The 20807-nt window shown below is 38.5% G+C and overlaps 1 protein-coding gene across 6 annotated transcripts in view; it reads right to left on the reverse strand.

Annotated features, from left to right (window-relative positions):
- MSANTD2 (Myb/SANT DNA binding domain containing 2) overlaps positions 1-20807 on the reverse strand; it is a 35645-nt gene that overhangs the window by 6229 nt on the left and 8609 nt on the right. Inside the window, exons 1-3 of one of the 6 annotated variants that reach the window (XM_024930862.4) lie at positions 6321-6410; positions 1995-2094; positions 265-325 (exon numbers count right to left, since the gene is read on the reverse strand). In XM_024930862.4, the coding sequence (XP_024786630.1) occupies positions 265-325; positions 1995-2070 (137 nt within the window). In that variant the 5' untranslated portion in view covers positions 2071-2094; positions 6321-6410. Of the gene's footprint in view, positions 1-264; positions 326-1994; positions 2251-2986; positions 6411-20807 lie in introns of those variants that run through there. The other 5 variants (XM_024930860.4, XM_024930858.4, XM_034933950.3 and 2 more) reach the window with 5 other exon arrangements.

The raw sequence follows: 20807 nt of genomic DNA on the forward strand, positions 1-20807 counted from the left end.
GCCTGGGTGACAGAGCGAGATTCCGTCTCAAAAAAAAAAAAGAACGTATAGACATCACAGTTCCTGGAATTACCAGTGATGCTATGTTTGTGATGCTTTCTAATAGCTTTAAGTGAGTCCCTGATTAAATCTAAAGAATGAATAGACATGCCTCCTTGGTGAATGGCCGGAACTTTCATAATATGTCTAAATATTTTCTGATCTTCCCAATGGTCATTAAACTTAGGCAGACACACTTTCTGGAAAGGTGAAGCATCTACTTACTGTGCTTCTTCAGAAGACTCTTGTTTTATTTTTAATGTTCTCTTTGTGACAGGTATTTCATCTGAAAAGCAAAGATTTTGAAAAAAGTTATACTTTCCTAAGTGGTGGCATGCATGTATGTAGATAAGTAGCTGTGTTTACTGATCATTCCATACTTTCCAAAACCAGGCTTTTATTCTAGTGTCAAACACTGTCCAATGTCAGATTTATAAATATAGCTCTTATATAATCAGATGCATACATTTATATGTAACATCGGAAACCAGCTCTACAAGTATAAAATTCTTCAAGGTCACCAGTGGATTTCTAGCTAGGAGCTTAAAGCTTAATTTCGCTGCAGACATGATTTTAAAAGGAGAAGAATAAAAATAATTCTGTTCCATTTAGATTTTCTATGTAGGTTTTACAAAGCAATTATTCCCCCAATGTCAGGATCAACATATTCTGCATATTGCTTTTTTCCCAAAGGTTTGAGTGACTTAACTCTCTACAGCAAAACCAGTGTTAGGGAATGCCAAAGTAATTTAGACCTTATTACTCCTTTGAAATTAATCGGTAGTGATCGCTTACCATCTATCCCTTTTATTCTTCTAATCGTTAAGTCCATTTCTTATACGCTGTTAGTCTTATAGTTTTATAACCTCTTTCTTCTTTGACTGTCTTCCAATATTTGAAGAGTATTTTTAAAACAACATTGCTAAGAATCATATTAGCATTTAGTCCTTTTTCTTTGGAATTAACATTTTTCTATCATCAAGAATTTGGTAAAAAACAGAGCCCATGGACTTTTATCTAAAGCTCAGGGAGCATGTTTATACTGCCAATCCTACTTATACTTCCTTGGGGGCTGCCTGAGTACCAAGGGCTGGGAGCAAGAATATACCCTTCTAAGTGAGCACTCATTACATAACCTCCTGTTAATGTACAATGGCTGATTGATCAGTACTTCCAAATTATGAAATCAAATTATGAAAATAAAAATTGGAGCATGTAATGCGCAAAGAAACAGAACAACCCCACAACTACATATATACTCTTAGTTAGGCCCTACAAGTTTAGATTTGATGACCAGGAATTTTATTTTCCATTTTTAATGCCTATGACTATATAAATAATTCCAGCTACTGTTGGGATGCGATCCCTTAAGAAGTGTGAAGGAACATGATCACACAGTTCAAATAACAGCTCTATTCAAGATAAATGGAGGCTTCCCCTCATTTTGTGTTCAGGCTCAAGTCTGAGAGAAGACCTTTTCCAAATCATAAACAGAAAAGAAAAATGTATTTGGGATAAAAGAAGGAATTCCTAAGAACAACATCTACAGCAGTTGGGCCAAGAGTCATTATCTTAGCAGTCATCTTAGAACTAGAAGGTACAGGATATTTAGAATTGCACAGGATGTTACCTGTCACTGAGTGTACTTGTATAGCTCAGAATTAGAAATTCTTCTGTGCCTTTGGGAATCCTGCTGGTAAACAACTTGCCAAATGAACAACACCAAGCACCAGTTGGCAGTTTAAGGCTAAACCAAGGATGCCCACATTGCCCCATATAGACTGGGACATGCAAATTCATAAAAGACATACAAGGCAGAGATGCCCTTTATGCCTTATGCTGACCACTATAGGGAACAGTACCAAAGATATTTACAGGTAATAAGTACTGGTGCACATACATAAAGGTATATAAATATACACAAACATAAGTATCATATATGTTGGCTTTCTTACCCAATTCCTGATCTGTTGGATAGCCATGGAGATCCTGACTGTGGTTTCCCCAGTCCTCCTGTGAATAGTCCTCCATAGTGCTGCCATCTGACTCCAGCTCCTGGTACAAGCCACTACTGTTAATAAGTACAGGCTGGCAGGGCTGAGCATCCCATCCTCCCTGACCAAACACCTGTTCCAACTGTTCAAATGTGTAACTGCTCTTTCTTTTCCCAACACCATGTTCTTTCACCCGACTGTAACACCTGCGAAGGGTCTAAGACACAAAGTCTTTTGTTATTCCTTTAAAGCTGTACTTCCTCTTCCAGGTACGGACCACAGATATTAATTACTATTAGACAGACACAGACAGACAAACATAGACACATTGTTACAGGAATGCTAGATTTCAAATTCATTATTATATTAGAAAAAAATACTAATTTAGCATTTACTCAAACATGTTATAATTAAAACAATTATTTTGCAATTAATTATCCATTAAACAACAAGAAACATTACAACATTATTGCATGTACCCCATACACATATTTTTATACCCCCACCCCCATTTAAAAAGAATAAGGGGGGAAAAAAAACAAGAAATACCAGCCAGCCAATAGGATGCACACCTGCCACAGAAGAGAGAGAGCTGCTGTTGTGCCCAGAATTTGGAAAAAGTGAGGGAAGGGAGGACAGAAAGAAGAATTTCCCAAAGCAAAGAATACCTGCCTTACTCTTGATTAAGAAGGAATGAATACAGGGTAAAAATAATTGCCTAAACAAATTAGCTAGTAAAACATATTACTTACATAGTTGTATTCCTTACTAACTCAGTCTTTGTGGAAGCCGCTAAAATTTAAAACAGAGGTCAAATCAATAATGCTACAAATTCCAGGTCTCAAACATCAATGATCAAGAAACAGTACACTAATACCTACGTCTAAAGCTAGACAATCTACTAGTCTGTTCTACCAACTCAAGCTGCCAGCTAAACAAACCAACAAATGAAGCCAGTGATTTCTTTCTGGGGAAAAGGACGGGACAGAGGGGTGTTATTTCACTTCCTTTTCTGCCATGTGGCACACAGCAAATAAATATCATTATGCAAATCCACAGACAAAACCTGAATAATTTTATTCTCTTGTACAACCCTTCCATTTTTACCATGGTCTTTATTTCTAACACATATTTCTGATTATTAGCCCAGTTTCCTGAATTTAATGGTACATCTTATGCTATCTTATATGGCATTTCAAAAGATAAATCAAGGGCTTAATCCCAGCTTCCAAATTTAGTTAAGTTGCAACCAGTCTCTATCCCATCTCTGCCTCCCTTTGTTCCTTCTAATCTCCCTTCTACTTTACTGAGTTTCACTAATAATTTTCTTGAAATAAGATCTCTTTTCCCTGGTGGCTACCAAATACTTTCTAACTCAACTGTTCAAAAGTAGTTCACCTCAGACTTAATTTGTAGGCACTGCCAGACTAAATTTATCCTAAACGTGAGATTGCTCTCCATAAGCCAATATGTTAACTATTTTCACCAAACTAAAACAACTCTTAATAATCTCTACAAAGCCTCCAAGGAAGTTCAGTCTCTTTATTTATATATTTTTTGAGACAGCACTTCGCTCGTTGCCCAGCCTGGAGTGCAATGGCACCATCTCGGCTCACTGCAACCTCGCCTTCTGGGTTCAAGTGATTCTCCTGCCTCAGCCTCCCAAGTAGCTGGGATTACAGGCATGCGCCACCCTGCCCGGCTAATTTTGTAATTTTAGTAGAGACGGGGTTTCTCCACGTTGGTCAGGCTGGTCTTGAACTCCCGACCTCAGGTGATCCGCCCGCCTTGGCCTCCCAAAGTGCTGGGATTACAGGCGTGAGCCACCACACCCAGCCAGGAAGTTCAGTATCTTTAAATCACAGTTGACAATCTACAAGACACTCTATCAGATACTTTAAAAATTTGTCCCTTGAAGCCAGAAATCTAGATGGGTAAAAGGAATAATAAAAGCACGACATGTGTGATGATCTTCCTCACACAAAAACAGAGCAACAATTAAGAGTCTCCCACCCTAAAGCCAGCCGGCCTACCCCCTGCACAAGCATCTGCCTCATTCTCCCTTTCTTGAGATCTCTTCTGGAGCCTCAAATGATGCCTTAGAGAACTGAGGTTTCCAACGATACACTCTTTTTAAAAGTGTTTCTTCTTCCTCTTCGTAAAAGATAGTCACAATTACGTAAGACAAAACTTTCTAGAACAAACCAGAAATATGAACTTGGCAAATGTGTGTCATGGGCAAACCTTCCAATGGAAGGAGACAAATGCCTGCGGCAGAGCTCATTTGACTTTCTACACACTCTCCCTTTCCCAGCGCCCTCTGCCCTCCTTGCAGGGATTGGAATTTGAATTCCAAACATCCCTTGCCAATTTATTTTTATCTCACAATGTCTAGTTTCTGCCTCCAAGAACACCCCAACCACTCTTTTCAACTCCTCCAAGGACCGTAAATGGAGAGTCCCAACCATGTCCCTTTCACCCTTCCAAGGCCATAAATGGAGAAGGAAACCATGTCACTGCTCACTACTTACTGACTGCCTGGAGAAAAGCATTCAGCACACACAAGGGCCCAGTCGGCTCTGTTGCTGACGGTTATTTCAGAAGTCAGGGAATAAAACTAACATTCCTTTCAAGAAAGGTGCCACACATATCAGGAAGTGACACAAGCATAAGCAAAGCCACCAATCTCTGGCGATAGACATGGTAGGAAACCACAGCAAAGACTCTTACTCTCTTTGGAACCACCAAATTGAGCTTAATACTTCACTTGGCTTATGTAATTGTGAATAAGGAAACTAGCAGTATCTAATGGTTACAGATATGGAAGAAAAGTCAGGTGACACATTTTACAATTTATCAAAAGACACTAACAGATCTTGCAACTTCTTACTTTGTAGTGTACTTTTGTAATACACTTGACTACTGCACTATGCTAGTATGTAAAATATCAGGGGCCTGAAGGAAAGATGTTTGGTAACTTTTAAATCCATGATAGGAATTTGATGTATTGAAATCATGTTAAAAAAGATTTCGCAACTGATTTTAACTCTCTCAAGATATAAATGCACTTAAGAGGTAACTTCTGGGTTCAGTAAAGACCACAGATCCAAGGAGAGGCTATTTAAATCACATCAACTAAGAAAAAAAAGAGTAAGAACTGAAACTTCGGCTTGACTGGTACCGTAAGAAGCACTGGGATTGAGTTAAACTTGAGGGAGTTTAGAGATGGATAAAAAGGAACTATGGAGACCTTCCAATTATCACCCACAATAAAGCAAAAGAGGTTACACTTTCCACACTCTAAATTAGCCAAAGCATGGAATTAAGACTGTGCGTGTCAACAGTCCTAAATAAACCCACTTAAAAACCTACTCTAGAGCTGAGATTACAATAATGCTCAGAAAAACGAAGCCTCAATTCCCATTTCAGACAGCTCTCAAACCCAACAAGAACCTCAATTTGGCTTTCTTGGAGAACCATGTCCTATTCAACACAAAAATCTTGCTTCCCTTTCTTCTTCCTTTATTTTACTCATCCTAGAAATTTGTAGTAACTTAAGCTTAATAGTTTCTAAAGATTAAGGTCTGGGGCAGGGGCAGAAATGTGCTTAAAATTATTAAAAACTATTCTATTCACAATTAGAGATTGTAATTTTCCTGACTGTCAGAAATCTCCCCAGTAAATTGACATGATGCTGTTGTCTCCCCCTGGAGGAAGAGTTGTGAGAGAATACTGTATCCTGAAAGAAGCTGTAGGGATAGAGGTCAGGAGGAGTCAGGAAAACCTGGACTGAAGAACTAAAGCATAGGTAACAGCTTGATCGGTGGTCAACCCAGAGGAGTTCATGGTATTTGATTTGGAAGCAATGGCAACAGAATGCTTACTAAATCCACCATGCCAAGTGCTTCATGACTATGAAGGGAAAAGAGCCAGAGAAAAGACTTCAAAGATGTCCCATTACCAAAGCAGGGAGAAAAATAAGATGGCTGACAACTGACAATTTATAGGACAGAGTGAAAGTTTTGCCAAAGTTTAAGATTAGAGTAAAAGGAAATGAGAGAATAAAAAGATGACATTCATTGTGGATGAATGTATGGGGAGTCTATGGGGGAGGGGGAAGGTAAACAAAGGCAGGAGTTTTAGATTGGCAGGATTGGGGGTTTAACGGCAGCAATGTAGAGAAAGACCCAGGGTTACAGTACATGTAACATTAAATACAGTGCACAATGCAGCTATCTTGCCAAAGTAAGTAAATCCAGTATTGGGTTGTATAAGCAGAGGAATCACATGTAAGCTATGAAGGTGGCTCTTCCTCTCTATTCAGCACCGGTGAGGCCACAGCTGGAGCACAGCATTCAGTTCTGGGCATCGAACCAGCTACAAGAGAGGGAAATTGTAGAGTTCAGAAAAGGGCAAATAAAATATTGAAAGGCTTGGAAAATAAGATCTATAAGCAGGGACAGTGGTTTCATCAAAGCCCTTCCTGACATTACCTAAGCTACTTTTGTGGTGAGATTAAGGTTTATTTTGCTTTAGTGTCCTCCAATCCTTTGACTTTCAGGAAATGGGAAGAATTAAATTCTTCCCTGGTAGGGCAAAGTAGAAAACAAACTAAATAAATCATAAAGGCATATGCCAACCAATTCCAGTATTGGCTTAATAATTTTCTCAAAGTTTGCCCCATTTCATACAATCATAAAATATTCACCAGGACAAAAACACTGTTCTAGCTAACTGACCATACATGGAATGGAGCATTATAACGTGGAGGAACAGAAATAAGGCATAACAGCTATATAAATGTATTGTTTAGAAAACATTGGCTTGATCAGTCTAAGATGTCAGATGAAAAATAAAGTCAATCTGCAAGGAGGACAGCTTAGTTATAATAGCAGGAAACAATGTTACAAGAAAAAACAAGCAGTGAAACAGATTTTCAAATGTAGCTGTCAAGCTGGCCACACTGGAAATGGATTACATAGTTATCTTAATCCACTGCCAAGTACACATGATAAATTTGAGATTCCTTTTACCCAAATGATTAAAGAGCACACTTATTCACAAACAAGGCCTTAAAAATCACATATTATGCTCCACGAGAGATGAAGAAATTACTTTGGGAGTAAATTTCCAGTGACTAATTTTCTTATAAAATTGTTAAAAATGATACCTCAGACTAAAGCAGATTTGTATTTTGAAGCAAGATCTTTGCAAAATAGATCTTTCTTATTCCTTTAAAGTTACTATTGTAACTATTAAAACTGGTTGCTCTTAGTTAATTGAGGCAACAAAACACCATTTAATATCTTTAAGAAAAACATTAATTTCTTGAGCTATATTTTGTTACTGTGAGCATAAAAGTAGGAAAGAAAATATCTTATGTAGCATACATAAATAAAAAAACATTTCTGCACACAGTAAGAAAGATGTTAAGAATCTAGCATAAATTTCTATGTACATCTTTTGACACAGAGCTGTAACTAATGATTAGGAAATTACTTAAGGCAAAATCCATCTGGGGCCAGCAGAACTTTTGCTACCTTTTTTCTTAGGTTTTCTGTTCATTGACATCTGACAAACTGACTTGCCAATCCCCTAAATCCTTTAAAACCAACCAAACAAAAAATCCCCAACAAAGTAAAACCAAAAAGAAAAATGTAGCAAACTTGTTTCACACTTACTGCTACAGAACAAGTTTTGGCAAATACAAAATGTTTTTATTCTTCAATCTTTTGCTTTTCCTTTCCAGGGCAGAAGTTCTTAACCTTTTTGAGTCATGGATCCACTCCTCAGAAAAATGCACACATACACAACCTGTCCCATACAATTTCAAGGGGGTACCTGGACTCACTAAAGAACCCATACAAGAACCTCTTGTTAAAAAATTCTGCTCTACATTATGTAGTTCTTTCCTCCATAAAATATAACATACATTAGTTTGAAACCCTAAAATAAGGTAAACTTGTATCTTAGATTTTATAGGAGATTCTAAAGATTGGAACAACTACTTTAAGTACAATTATCAGTTCACTCACTATCCTGTTCATTTAGATAAAGCAGCATTAATATTTCCTTTAAGAGGTAAATTAACCAAATTCCCGTTTCTTGAAGGAAATAATTTCTATCAGTAAAAGCATACAAGGGCCGGGTGCGGTGGCTCATGCCTGTAATCCCAGCACTTTGGGAGGCCAAGGTGGGCGGATCACCTGAGGTCAGGAGTTTGAGACCAGCCTGGCCAATATGGCATAACCCCATCTCTACTAAAAAGACAAAAATCAGCCAGGCGTGGTGGTGGGCACCTGTAGTCCCAGCTACTCGGGAAGCTGAGGCAGGAGAATCACTTGAACCTGAGAGGTGGAGGTTGCAGTGAGCCAAGATCGTGCCACTGCACTCCAGCCTGGGCGACATGAGGGAGTCTCTGTCTCAAAAAAAAAAAAAAAAAAAAAAGTGAAAGCACACAAGGATATTACTTTACTCTTCTAAAAAATATAGCACTTCTTTCTACCTGCTGGGCAAGAAATCTTTTTTCTGAAGTAATAATTAAGCGATATTAAATGATTCATTATGCTGATTATCTGTTCCAACTGCATCACACAGTACTTGATCACTTATTATCTGATTAACTTATCGATATAGATGCCAGATAAACTACCTCAAGTAACAACTTAAAACAGAAAAACACACATCCAGAAACAAGTATAGTAAAGTAAGTCTTGACTACGTTCCTTAGTAGTCTCTATGGCTAAGCTCTCACATCTTCCAGCTTTAACACTGCCTAATGTCTAAAGGGTCTCACAGGAATAGGCAATGTCTACAATAATTCAATCCTCAACTCAATGGGATCACAGTCTAATTTATGACTCTATTAAAACTGTTCCTATTGTGATCATCAATGTCTTTTCTTTTTTTTTTTGAGACAGAGTCTCGCTCTGTCGCCTAGGCTGGAGTGCAGTGGCACAATCTGGGCTCACTGCAACCTCCGCCTCCTGGGTTCAAGTGATTCTCTTGCCTCAGCCTCCCGAGTAGCTGGGACTACAGGCACCCACCACCACGCTCAGCTAATTTTTATATTTTTAGTAGAGATGGGGTTTCACTATGTTGGCCAGGCTGGTCTCAAACTCCTGACCTCAGGTGATCCGCCTGCCTTGGCCTCCCAAAGTGCTGGGATTACAGGCGTGAGCCACTGCGCCTGGCCAATGTCTTCTTAATAACTGAATGATCCTCAAACTTTGTCCTTAACTCATTTAACTTCCCTGCAGCATTTGATACTCTTCATCACCTGCTGATATCACTGTCTTTGGCAAATGTCTCTTTATAACACTTTTTGTAATATACTGATCCACTAAAGGTGGGTGGAATTGCCTAAGGTTCTAATTACAAACCAGGCTCCATCTTCTAAACATTATGGAGCCGGACTCAGTGGCTCATGCCTATAATTCCAGTACTCTGGGAGGCCAAGGCTGGAGGACGCTTCAAGGTCAGGAGTCAAGACCAGCCTGGTCAATATAGCAAGACTTTGTCTCTACTTAAAAAAAAAAAAAAAAAGTCTGGGTGTGGTGGTGTGCACCTGCAGTCTCAGCTACTGGGGAGGCTGAGGCAGGAAGATCCCTTGGGCTTAGCAGGTAGAGGCTGCATTGAGCCATGATCACGCCACTGCACTCCAGCTTGGGCAACAGAGTGAGACCCCTGTCTCTAAAAAAAATAAAAATAGAAAAACGTAATACAAGTTCTGAACATAAAAGAACCTTAGAGATCATCTAGTTCATCTTCCTCACTTAACAAATGAGGAAGCAAGGCCCAAAGATAAGTATTCCTTTAAGAGGAGTTTGGCATATGAAAATTATCAAATGCCACTTAAGAAACTTTAATGTTTCCTAAGAAGTTATTTCACTAGATTGTAAGCTCCATGAGGTAAGGATTTTATCTACCTTGGTTGTCTCTATTCCCCAAGCCTAGAACAGTGCTAATCACATGAGGCTTATTCAAAATATGTATTTATTCAATACATAATTAAGCTAATTTTAAAGTAGTAAATCACTAGCAAGAGGATAAAATTTTTCTTAGCAAAGAACATCAGAAAATTCATTGCTTAACTAAAATAAATTATCAAATCAATGAATCTTGATGGGTGGGGCTCCTGAAACCTTTTGAAAATAGCTGGGCAAGGCTATTTTAAAAATATCTATCATTCTTGTTGTTATACCTTTCTTTGGGCGGGCAGGCCACGTGCCAAAGGGAGCTCTGCAGCCCTGTCCAAATTTTATTTCTTATGCCTTACAAAGTAAACAAGCAAATGAAATAGTCAAGAATGTAAAGTAGTTCTGTCAAAGACAGGAAGGGGGAAAGACTCGATTGCTTCCTGATTTTAATAGGGTCAAACAGAATGACCACCACAAACGAAGAGATCTTACCTCTCTGGAGCCTCAGTCTTTGTGGGGAACTGTCCAGGACTGAATCCTATCAGCTTGCACTTCATTCTGAATCTGGCTATCAATGACTCACTCACTTTGTGTTTATAACTGGTCAATACTGCCTCCATGAGAAGAGATTCTTGCCTAGAATACACATTAATAATTCAGGGCCAGGTCCAGTGGCTCAAGCCTATAATCCCAGCACTTTTGGAGGCCAAGGCAGGCAGATCGCTTGAGGCCAGGAGTTCTAGACCAGCCTGGCCAACAGGAGAAACCCTGTCTCTTCTAAAAATACAAAAATTAGCCGAGTGTGGTGATGCACACCTGTAGTCCCAGCTACTCGGGAGGCTGAGGCATGAGAATTGCTTGAACCCAGGAGGGAGAGGTTGCAGTGAGCTGAGACTGTGCCACTGCACTCCAGCCTGAGTGACAGAGTGAGACTCTGTTTCAAAAAATAAAAATAAAAAATAAAAGAAAGTAAAAACAAAACTTTAAAAAAATATAAAATTCAGGAAATTTTGATTGTCAATGAATATCAAGTTCTAAGTTTTCTAGGTTCCTCCATGCTAGCAGCTGAGGGTCGTGCCCATTCAGATTACTAAGAAAAAAACCCTAAAGAAGGACAATACTAATTGTTAAAAACAAACATCTTCCATGGCTCAAGGAACTCAATTCATGTAACCATAAAGCTTCTGACCCTATGCTATGTGTGCTTCTCATGTACACTCATACAATGATCTCAGATGAGCAGTAATACTTGTAAAGGTCACACCTAGCATGCATGTTCATGTATAAGAGCTTCTTTAGGGTACAAGAATCCTTCAAGACAAGGAATTCTCAAGTGCTTTTCTATTTACAACAATACAGGTCAAAAAAGTAGGGTATACTGAACTATTTCAGTATATAAGCAGCAATAGGTAGTAGCTACAGTCACCAAAGATAGCAGATAACATTATTTGTCTAGAACTTCCTCCTCACCTGAAAGGGAAAAAAAAAAAATCAGTTGTTGGTAAAGAACTGACTGGGATTAGAGGCTATTTTCATTTGACCTCCTACATCACCTCTGAAGTTGCTAAGTCAGCACCTCTTTGAATCTTTTTCTCAGTTCACACCTTGGGGGACTACATCAAAGAGGTATTCAGATACACTAAAAATGATACTTTTATTAGTACGTGATATCTAAAATACATGCAAGAAAATTATCTAAAATATTTCTGGCATAGCAGGGGAGAACCAGTCTTCATTAAAGTACTCCCAAACACCCTCCACTACGAACTAATTATTCCATGGACAACCATGTCTAAAAATTAAAACCCCCCAGCCACCTCAAAAATCCGCACACAGCTTTACCATTACAACATCGTATTGCTTCCCAAATACGAAGGTGTTTCCATTCATGAGACCAATGTTTAAAAGGGAGACTGTGCAGAGCAGGCTTCCCCTGAAGCAGTAGGCCACTTTATTCCTTTCATCTGTTGACCATGTGATTCTCTCAGTTCTGTAGTTATTTTCTCACTAAAAACTACCATCTATAGTGCAAAGATAACCTATAATAGAGATGTTTCCATTAGTAGATTTTACACATTTGTTTATGAGAAAAAGAACCCTGATAGGCAGATAAAATCATACAAAAACTAAGGTTATCTGAAATCTTCCCTCAAGACCTCTGGGTACAAACATTAAATCCAGATTCATTAACTTGTGAAAATGTAAACATTCAAAAAATATATATTTTTTGCATTTACACAGTGTAAACTACAGGTCACCAATGCAAGAAAAGAATACATCTTCATATCCTGACACATATCCTTTCTAAGAAAAACCTGAAAATAAGCATGTTTTATTAAAAGCAACTATCCTGGGTGATCTGAACTTAGTTAGGAAGTTGTTAGAAATAAATTCAGGCAATCATAAGTATTTTTATAGCTCACTTGGTAGAATTTTTATATTCTATTCTTAGCTTTATGAAGACTGCTAAGAGAAATGACCATATGAAAAAATATTTCTGTACCTTCTACAAAAACCAAACATTTTCCTTACATGGCTCAACGTGCCATGTAATGAAGGTAAATCATAGCTACCATTTCCTGAGTGCCAACTGAGTGCTGAGATTTGGGCTAAGCAATTTACATGATCATTCCTAACGAGAGTGTCCCTGGAAAGAGAGTCAGAGGAGACTGTGCAGGTATGCTGGGGAAGGCTCTTGGGAACCACACATGTGAGAGACTGAGAAGCAGGGCTGGGCACAGAAAGAAGTTAAAGTAGAGTTGCAACAGCAGCCTCTGCTAATCCTAAAATGAGGTATGGAACTCAGGTTGTCCTTCAGAGTTATACCGAATTGAGGCAAGGAGGTTGGACCTTGGTATTTCAGCACTGACCAGTCATTGGATTCAGGCTGCCACCAGAGAGTGGGGGGCCCTCACCTTGGGTGAGACAGTTGCCTTGGGCAGAGTGAAATTCTGAAGAAATCAACCAGAAGCCACCAGCAGTCAGCATTCCAGACAGCTGGGGAGGACTAGCGTCTCATTCCTGGAAGAGGGATCTGGGTAGCATGTTATATATATATTAAGATATATGTATCTTATGTATATATTACATATATATTAAGATATATGTATCATATTTATATATGGTACACCCCTATTTTACAGACAAGAAAATTATTAATAAGGCAGAGAAACATTAAGAGCTTATCCAAAGTCACTTTCAGTGTCTTTAATGTAAGTTCATCTTTGGTTTCAAAACTAAGACCTGGTATACTTCTCTTCAGAAGACACTGAAAATTATGGCAAGTCACTGTATTTACTTTTTTGCTACCGTTGCCAGGAAGCTCATAGCCCATCTTAATATTTAGTTTAAGTAAACATATTTACCTAGGTTACTGCTATTTGCCCTGCATCATTTCTTTTTTTTTTTTTTTTGTTTTAATATGGGGTCTGTGTTGCCCAGGCTGGAGTGCAGTGACTATTCATAGGGGCAAGCATTATGCACAACAGCCTCAAACTCCTGGGCTCAAGTGATCCTCCTGCCTGAGCCTCCCAAGTAGCTGGGACTATAGGAGTGCACCACCACGCCAAGCTGGCATTCTCTGTTTTCTTATTTCCTGATTCTACTTTTAGCTTTCTCAATATGCTGATATGTTTTGTTTGGCATATCATATATTAAAAAACAGTCCATCTCATCCCCATCATCTATCTCTAAGAAGTACCCAAACCATTTACACATTAGGTAAACAATGGCAGGCATAAGATAGTGAACATTCCATAGCCTCCTTTGATAAGCCACATCCTTACCTGCTTTTACTGTCAAAAAGTAATTCTACATTGTGTTTCTGCTCCTATAATTCAAACTTACTTCTTTTTGGAGGAGTTGGTGATCCAATAAATGCCATCATTTATCTGAGATCTTGAATGAATGACTGAATGAATACAATTAAGTCTTTACTTATTAGGTTTCAATACTTATCTTAAATTCTTCCTCAGGACTTCCAAATCTCCTTGTGTTTCTAATCTTAGGAAACGATAAATTATCTCCAAGAATTTAAAAAATTCTTTTCATTTCAATGACAAGAAATATCAGCATAATGCTGTCCATCTGGGTGTTACTATATGATTTTGGTATCATATTTATGAATGTTGATAATCACGTCGTTGCCAAAAACATGACTTCAATTGTCAAAATTTAATAAAGATGGGCTGATTCAGAAAAAGGTGATATAAGCAAGTGGTTAAGAAGAGCATGGGTTCCAGAGAAACACTGCTTAGTGTCACCACCTGCAAGCTTTGTGACAAATTAATCTCTCTGTGCCTTAATTTCTTCATCTATATCGTGGGGCTGGTAACAGTACCTCCATCATAGATTTGCTGTATTAAATGAGAAAACAGCATTTAAAAGTGTCTGCTCAATTGCCTGCACTCAGTAAATGTTTGCGTTATTATTATAATTATTACAAAAATGATACAGTCACACCATATGGAGACCAAGGGGCCTTATGAATTAAGGTTAGTTCAAATAAAGTAGTGCAGCAAAGTGTGGTATCACGAGGCGCAACACGGGTAGGAATAACATGTAGGAGTAACATACTCAAAAGAACCCTTACCCTAGCAATCAGTGTCAGAGTCATGTCGAGAAAAGCAAGCTTCAGCTAAACCACATCATCTAAAGCATCATTAAACGAATGCCAACTTGACTTTTCTTTTTTTGGAGCTGGAGTCTTGCTGTGTCGCCCAGGCTGGATGGAGTGCAGTGGCACGATCTTGGCTCACTGCAACCTCCACCTCCTGGGTTCAAGTGATTGTTCTGCCTCAGCCTCCCGAGTAGCTGGGACTATAGGTGTACACCACCAAACCCGGCTAATTTTTGTATTTTTAGTAGATACGGGGTTTCACCACACTGGCCAGGCTGGTCTCAATGATTTTTTTGATTTTTCATTTTATTCAAAGTATTTCACACAACTGTTTGTGTTAACATGTGAACTCTATAGGTAAAAGGAGTTTATACCTAGGAGTACCTATGAAAATAAACATCTTTTTGCTCATACATTATTCGAGTTTCACAAACATCTGGCTATACTGCCATAGCTTCTTTGACTTTTTTGCTCAGTTCTTCCTTTATAGATAAAAGCCAATTAGTGCTGGGGGTGGTGGCTCCCAGCACTTTCGGAGGCCAAAGTGGGCAGATTGCTTGAGCCCAGGAGTTAAGAGACCAGCCTGGGCAACATGGCAAAACCCCATCTCTACAAAAAAATACAACAATTAGCTGGGCTTAGTGCTGCATGCCTGTAGGCCCAGCTACCAGGAGGCTGAGGTGCAAGGATCACCTGAGCCTGGGGAGGTTGAGGTGATCGTGCCACCGCACTCTAGCTTGGGCAACAGAGCAAGACCCTGTCTCAAAAAAAAAAAAAAAAAGCCAATTAATTAATCATTTTGAAAGATTTATAGCCTTGGCAAGAATATGGTGACTAACACACTGACATATAAACCAATGGGGAAAAAGGAATCCTAACTACCCATGCAGAGTGAGGAATAGGCCTCACTCGCCGGGCAACCTGTTTACAAGAAGCAGAAGGCAGGCAAAACTCAGCATGAATAGAAATAAGAAATATGAATAACCCACATATGCTCTTGGAGTTAAACAAAATAAAAAGCATGTAGATCTTTCATTCCTTTTTTGGTGCATCAAAATTTACTGGAATTAAAATCAGACTTACCACTACTGTTTCTTGAAAAATAACAAAAGGTTTCATGAATATATGATTATGCTGCAGTGAAGAAGTTAGAATTTTTTTCCTGATTTTTCCTCTTAATTTTATAGTGTGCTTATATTACTTACATAAGGAAAAAAGTAATTATTTGTACTGTTGTAAAATTGGCACAACTCTGATTGCTCAAGGCCCAACCATTAACCATGTTTCCTAAACTGTATAACAGAGAAGGGATCTCTCCTGGTTTTCCTTAAAACTGACTCTTTAGGGCTCCACATAATGCCTGGCACAACAGCAGATGCTCATGAACTGATGGTTGATGAGTAAGAATGTAGCACTTTGCTGCTTGGTAGTACAAACCTCAATGACAACTGGATATACACAAGACAAAGGAATGATATAAAATCATGTAAATCATTCTTAATATAACAATAGCAAATGAATTTCTTTCATAAGCATAATGAAAGAGCTCAACTTCAAGGATTTATCAATGAATATCATATTTGAGGGTCTTTTTCCCTAATTGTGTTAATTGCTTAATTATATATTTTAAATATCACATTATTTTCTATCAAAATGTAAGCTCTTTGAAGGCAGGGTTTTGTCAGTTTTGTTCACTGACGTATTCCCAGAGCCCAAATCAATGCCTAACATGTTAACGGGGTGCAATACATTTTTGTTGAATGAATGAATGGAAAATTCCTTAAGATGGTGTATAGGTAGTGGAGATACCAAATATTAAGTTGAAGTGCTTTTTGACCTATCCTATTCTTTCTAAATTATAAACCAGCTATTTCCCTTTAGAGAAAAGTATTTGCAAATTAAAAAAATAATAAAAGCAGTTTTGGGTAGATATGAACTTTTATTCTGGTTTTATTAATATCAATTACAAACATAATTGGTTTATTTGAATCAAGTAATCTGAAGATAGTAGAGAGACAGTACTGTAAATTTCAAAGGCTATTACAACAAAGTAGTCTTACATAGGCTGAGAAAATGCAACTAGAAAGCATATCTAAGTAAACAACTTCTACTATTGTTATTTATATTGAATGAAGTAATATTTGATAGCCCAAAATATATAATTTATGAATACAGCCAAGAACACACACATAAAATAAAATGATGGCTGTTGTTTCTAAAATACCTGAGAATAAACACAGGTTTCTATTTTACTAGCGTAACAACACATCCTACTAAGTGAAAAGGTAACACTCACTTGATTAGTGCCAAGAAAAAAAAAAAGTATTTCCATTGGCTTTCAAGGACCTTTCCCAACTAAAGATGGTTGAGAATCATACAGATTTAAATACATGCCTTTTTCCACAGCAGACATCTTTCAATTATTTAGAACAATTGGAGGGGAGGGGAACTCTGCATTGATTAGGAACTCCAGATAATTTGTAACATATGCATAAGAGGCACAGATCCACTAAGCATTCATTTTCAACACTGAATGAAGCTTCTGCAATGGTAAATATTAATAGCACACAGAACACAGTGGAGGAACCCCACATCAGAAACAGAATTAAATAATATCCAATCATAACTGCAATCCTAACAGTTAATTGTTTTAAAGAGTTCTTTAGAGTACTGGTCTGTTGTTTTTGAAACTCAGAAAGTTTTTCCTTCTATTTTATTTCATTTGTTTTAACATTACACAGATACAATTTTCCATAGAAAACAACTGCTGGTTCTACGTTAACGTAACACTAGGAGCACAAATCTAGGTATCTAGCTACATGACACTTAACATTTGAAATACTGGATCTGAATTTTAGTTCTTATTCTCTGGTAATATTGTGAAAAAGTCGGGGGGGAAAGCAGGATAATCACTTCTGAAGACTGGGAAGCAGAATTGAAGAGTCTGTAGAGAGTATATGGTAGAGGCAATACAGACAGGACTGTCTTCATTTGGTATTGCAGTTGGTTTTCCTTGGGTTCTTAGAAATCAAGCCTGAAAACTTCAGCTATGAAATACTGTTATGGTCTTTGACTGCAGTCAAGAACCCTCTGTGTAAGTTGGTAGAGAAGTAGATAGTGAGTTGTCTCACAGGTTAGGATCTAACAAATTCTGGAAATTAAAATTCCCAGATTCTTCGAAACAGGTCCTCGGTTTTGATGTATATGAAATTTATTCTTGTGTCTCCATCTTCGTTACCACTGCTTTATTTCACTTTCCATCTAGCTTACTGCAAGAAGCCTCTAAATAATCTTTGTGCTTCCAGTCTTACCCTTTTGATTCTCCACATTGCAGTCAGGGACTGTTTTAAAATTTAAGACTAACCATGTCATTGCCTGGCTTAAAATCCTTTGATGATTAGAATAAAGTCCAAACGCCTTAGCGTATCACCTGACCTCTTGTTTAAGTCTCCAGTCTCATTTCTTACTACTTCCCACTCCCCTGCTTCACCCTTTATCTCAAAGCCTAGGCTCAAGCTATCTAAAACTATGTAATATAATTTCACCAGAATATCTGGGACAGATGTTGCAAATTAATGTTTCTGGAGTTTCAATATGTTCAGTCTAAAAGAACACAATGAATGAAAAAATCTTGATCTCACTGTATTATCTTCTAGTCCTCTTTTATTTAACTGTAGGTTATGGCCCATTAGTGGGTTGTACAATTAATTTTAGCAAGTTGTGACCACCTTTCTAAACACAAGTAGGAGATGAAGAGATAACGTGTAAGGGACCAAGAAGTGAACTATTCTGGTGAAGAGGACCCAGGGACAGTGAAAGGGGGCTAGGGACAAAAGGTGAATGGGGAGCTGGTTCAGGTTGGAAGAATGGGTGCATGTGAGGGACATTTGGAGAATGCCATCATTGACCATCAATGGGGTCACAACAAGCAAACCTGGAGTATCCTTGGTCTACTCCATGCCCTCCTAGAACTGTCCCTGTGGCTGGAGGGTCTCCAGGAGAGACTCTGGCCCCTACAGCTGCTCCGTGAATGTGCAAGACAAACAAGGCATCATTAGGGGCTACATCATCAAAACCTTAGAACTCAGTGTACGGGGTGAGTGAGAAGCACAGACTTCCGGACCCCTCCCCACCTGCACTGGGAGGTCAGGCAAGTCACTCTCCTAAATGGCTGAGGGCAAGAGTTGGAGAAGGGATAAATGAAACGACAGAAGGGTGCAGACAGAAGGGTCACCAATGTGACCCTGAGCTGCCAGTCTCCGAGGAGTAAGCCCGCTGCCCAATACCAGTGGGATCGGCAGCTTCCATCCTTCCAGACTTTCTTTGCACCAGCATTTGGTGAGGGCATTTCTGGAGACAGGCAAGGCTGTGGCTGGGGAAGGGGAAAGATGAGAGGTACCACAGAGACTGGGGTGAAAAGGGGAGCCAATGCTGACAAGCACTGGGGAGGAGGAGGATGTGGGGCAGAAAAAGATCCCCTGCCAGGGGCAGGTATTGTGTTAGGTGCATTCACTGTGTACACTGTTATGAAAGAGGCTCTACAGCTGGAGTGTCTGCCTTCAATTAGAACAGAACATATCAGAGTATATTACATGTAGTTCAGTATAGTGTCATTATGTGGATTAAGTTAATATTTACAAAGCACTTAGAATAGTGCATGGCACATAGAAAATACTATGTGTTGGCTATAATCACTGTTTTGTGAAATCTGTTTCAGTTATACATATATGTCATGAAACTACTAGGTCCCAGGGTAAAATATATTTCTTCTTCCTGTGAGTTGTGGTCAAAAAAAGATGCACTGTTTTGGTTTTACTTCCCAGTATACAAATTAAGAAATGAGATATGTAATGGATATTTGCGCAACTGCAATTCAACACCATAAAAAAGTTGTTACTCATCACAACATATAAATGACCTGGAATTGGTATGTTCACTATAATGTCATCCCAAAACTACCGGCTCCACCATTCTACGTGATTATGACACCACTAAGGCATCATTTACGGCTCCCACATCACTCTTTCACCACATGCCATGCACTACTGGCAAATTATTCTTCAATTAAAAAGCACGACTTTTTAAACAGCTGAACACTGTTTGGATGCTTCCAGTTTTGCATTCTTTGGTAAGTATATCTCACTATATTTGCAGTTGGCACTATTCTAGGTTATGCTGCCTCTGAGCTTTTACACCAACTATTCATCTACCTTTGAGTCCACCTTCACCCTTCAGGATCCACCTTTTGAAAGCCTAGGATGTGTGTGCTCCTGTAGCACCATAAGCATAACATTAACATGACACACAAGACCTTGTTCACAATATTGTAATTGGTTCTTTAGTAATCTGACTCCTTTATTAGAAGATGGACATCTTGAAGGTGATGGTATACTACCGTAACTCTCGGACCTACTGCAGTAGGCACTATCTGTTGATGAATAATGAAAAAAATAAAGACCTTATTTCAGACCTTAGCATTTAAAGAAATCTTGTCAGATTCTTTAAACTGACAAGAATCTGTCAGTTGAATCTGATGACAGGGAATGAGCAAAATATCTAAATCCCCTCCCCGCCTCCAGATACCTGAACTTTAGCCAAAAGTTAAGCTCCACACTTTTCCCCTGTAACCTTTCCCTGTTTCCCTCTGGCTTTCTAATGGCAAGGGAATTCAGGAGCCCAGCACCACTACATAAGCCAAGAAAGATATCAAAAAGATACTGAGTTCTAAAGCAGCAGTATTTAACTGGGGTAGTCTCCTTTAATAATTGATGGAGGCAACTTGAAACCTTAGGGATTCCTGTCATTCCCCCTCTTATTTATATTGTTTAAGTTATCAATCCTGGCCCCTGAATTTAGAATAACAAAAACAATATAGGCCAGTGATACTGTTTCTTTTAAATGTAACTTGAATATTTCCTAAACAGCAAAAATTTCAAGAGACAGTTGATAAAACTCACAAATAATGACTTAATGTGTATTTTTCAGATTCAGTTTGTTATTCAGCACATTTTATCGCCAATTCTCATCATATTCATCTCATACCAGACTTAACATTTTCTATGTCCTGCTAACCTCGTATAAATTTCCAAACACATCATGAAAAATTTTAATGTCAGCTTAAAAATCTTCCAGAGGATACATGGGTTTCAAAGCCTTTTGGGAGTACACAAGCAAAAAGTTTGAACACCCATTATTCAAAAGCTGTTCCGGCCAACAAAACAGTCACTAGCCACAGGT

The sequence above is a fragment of the Pan paniscus genome, chromosome 9 (genome assembly GCF_029289425.2).
Source record: "Pan paniscus chromosome 9, NHGRI_mPanPan1-v2.0_pri, whole genome shotgun sequence".
Lineage (NCBI taxonomy): Eukaryota > Metazoa > Chordata > Mammalia > Primates > Hominidae > Pan > Pan paniscus.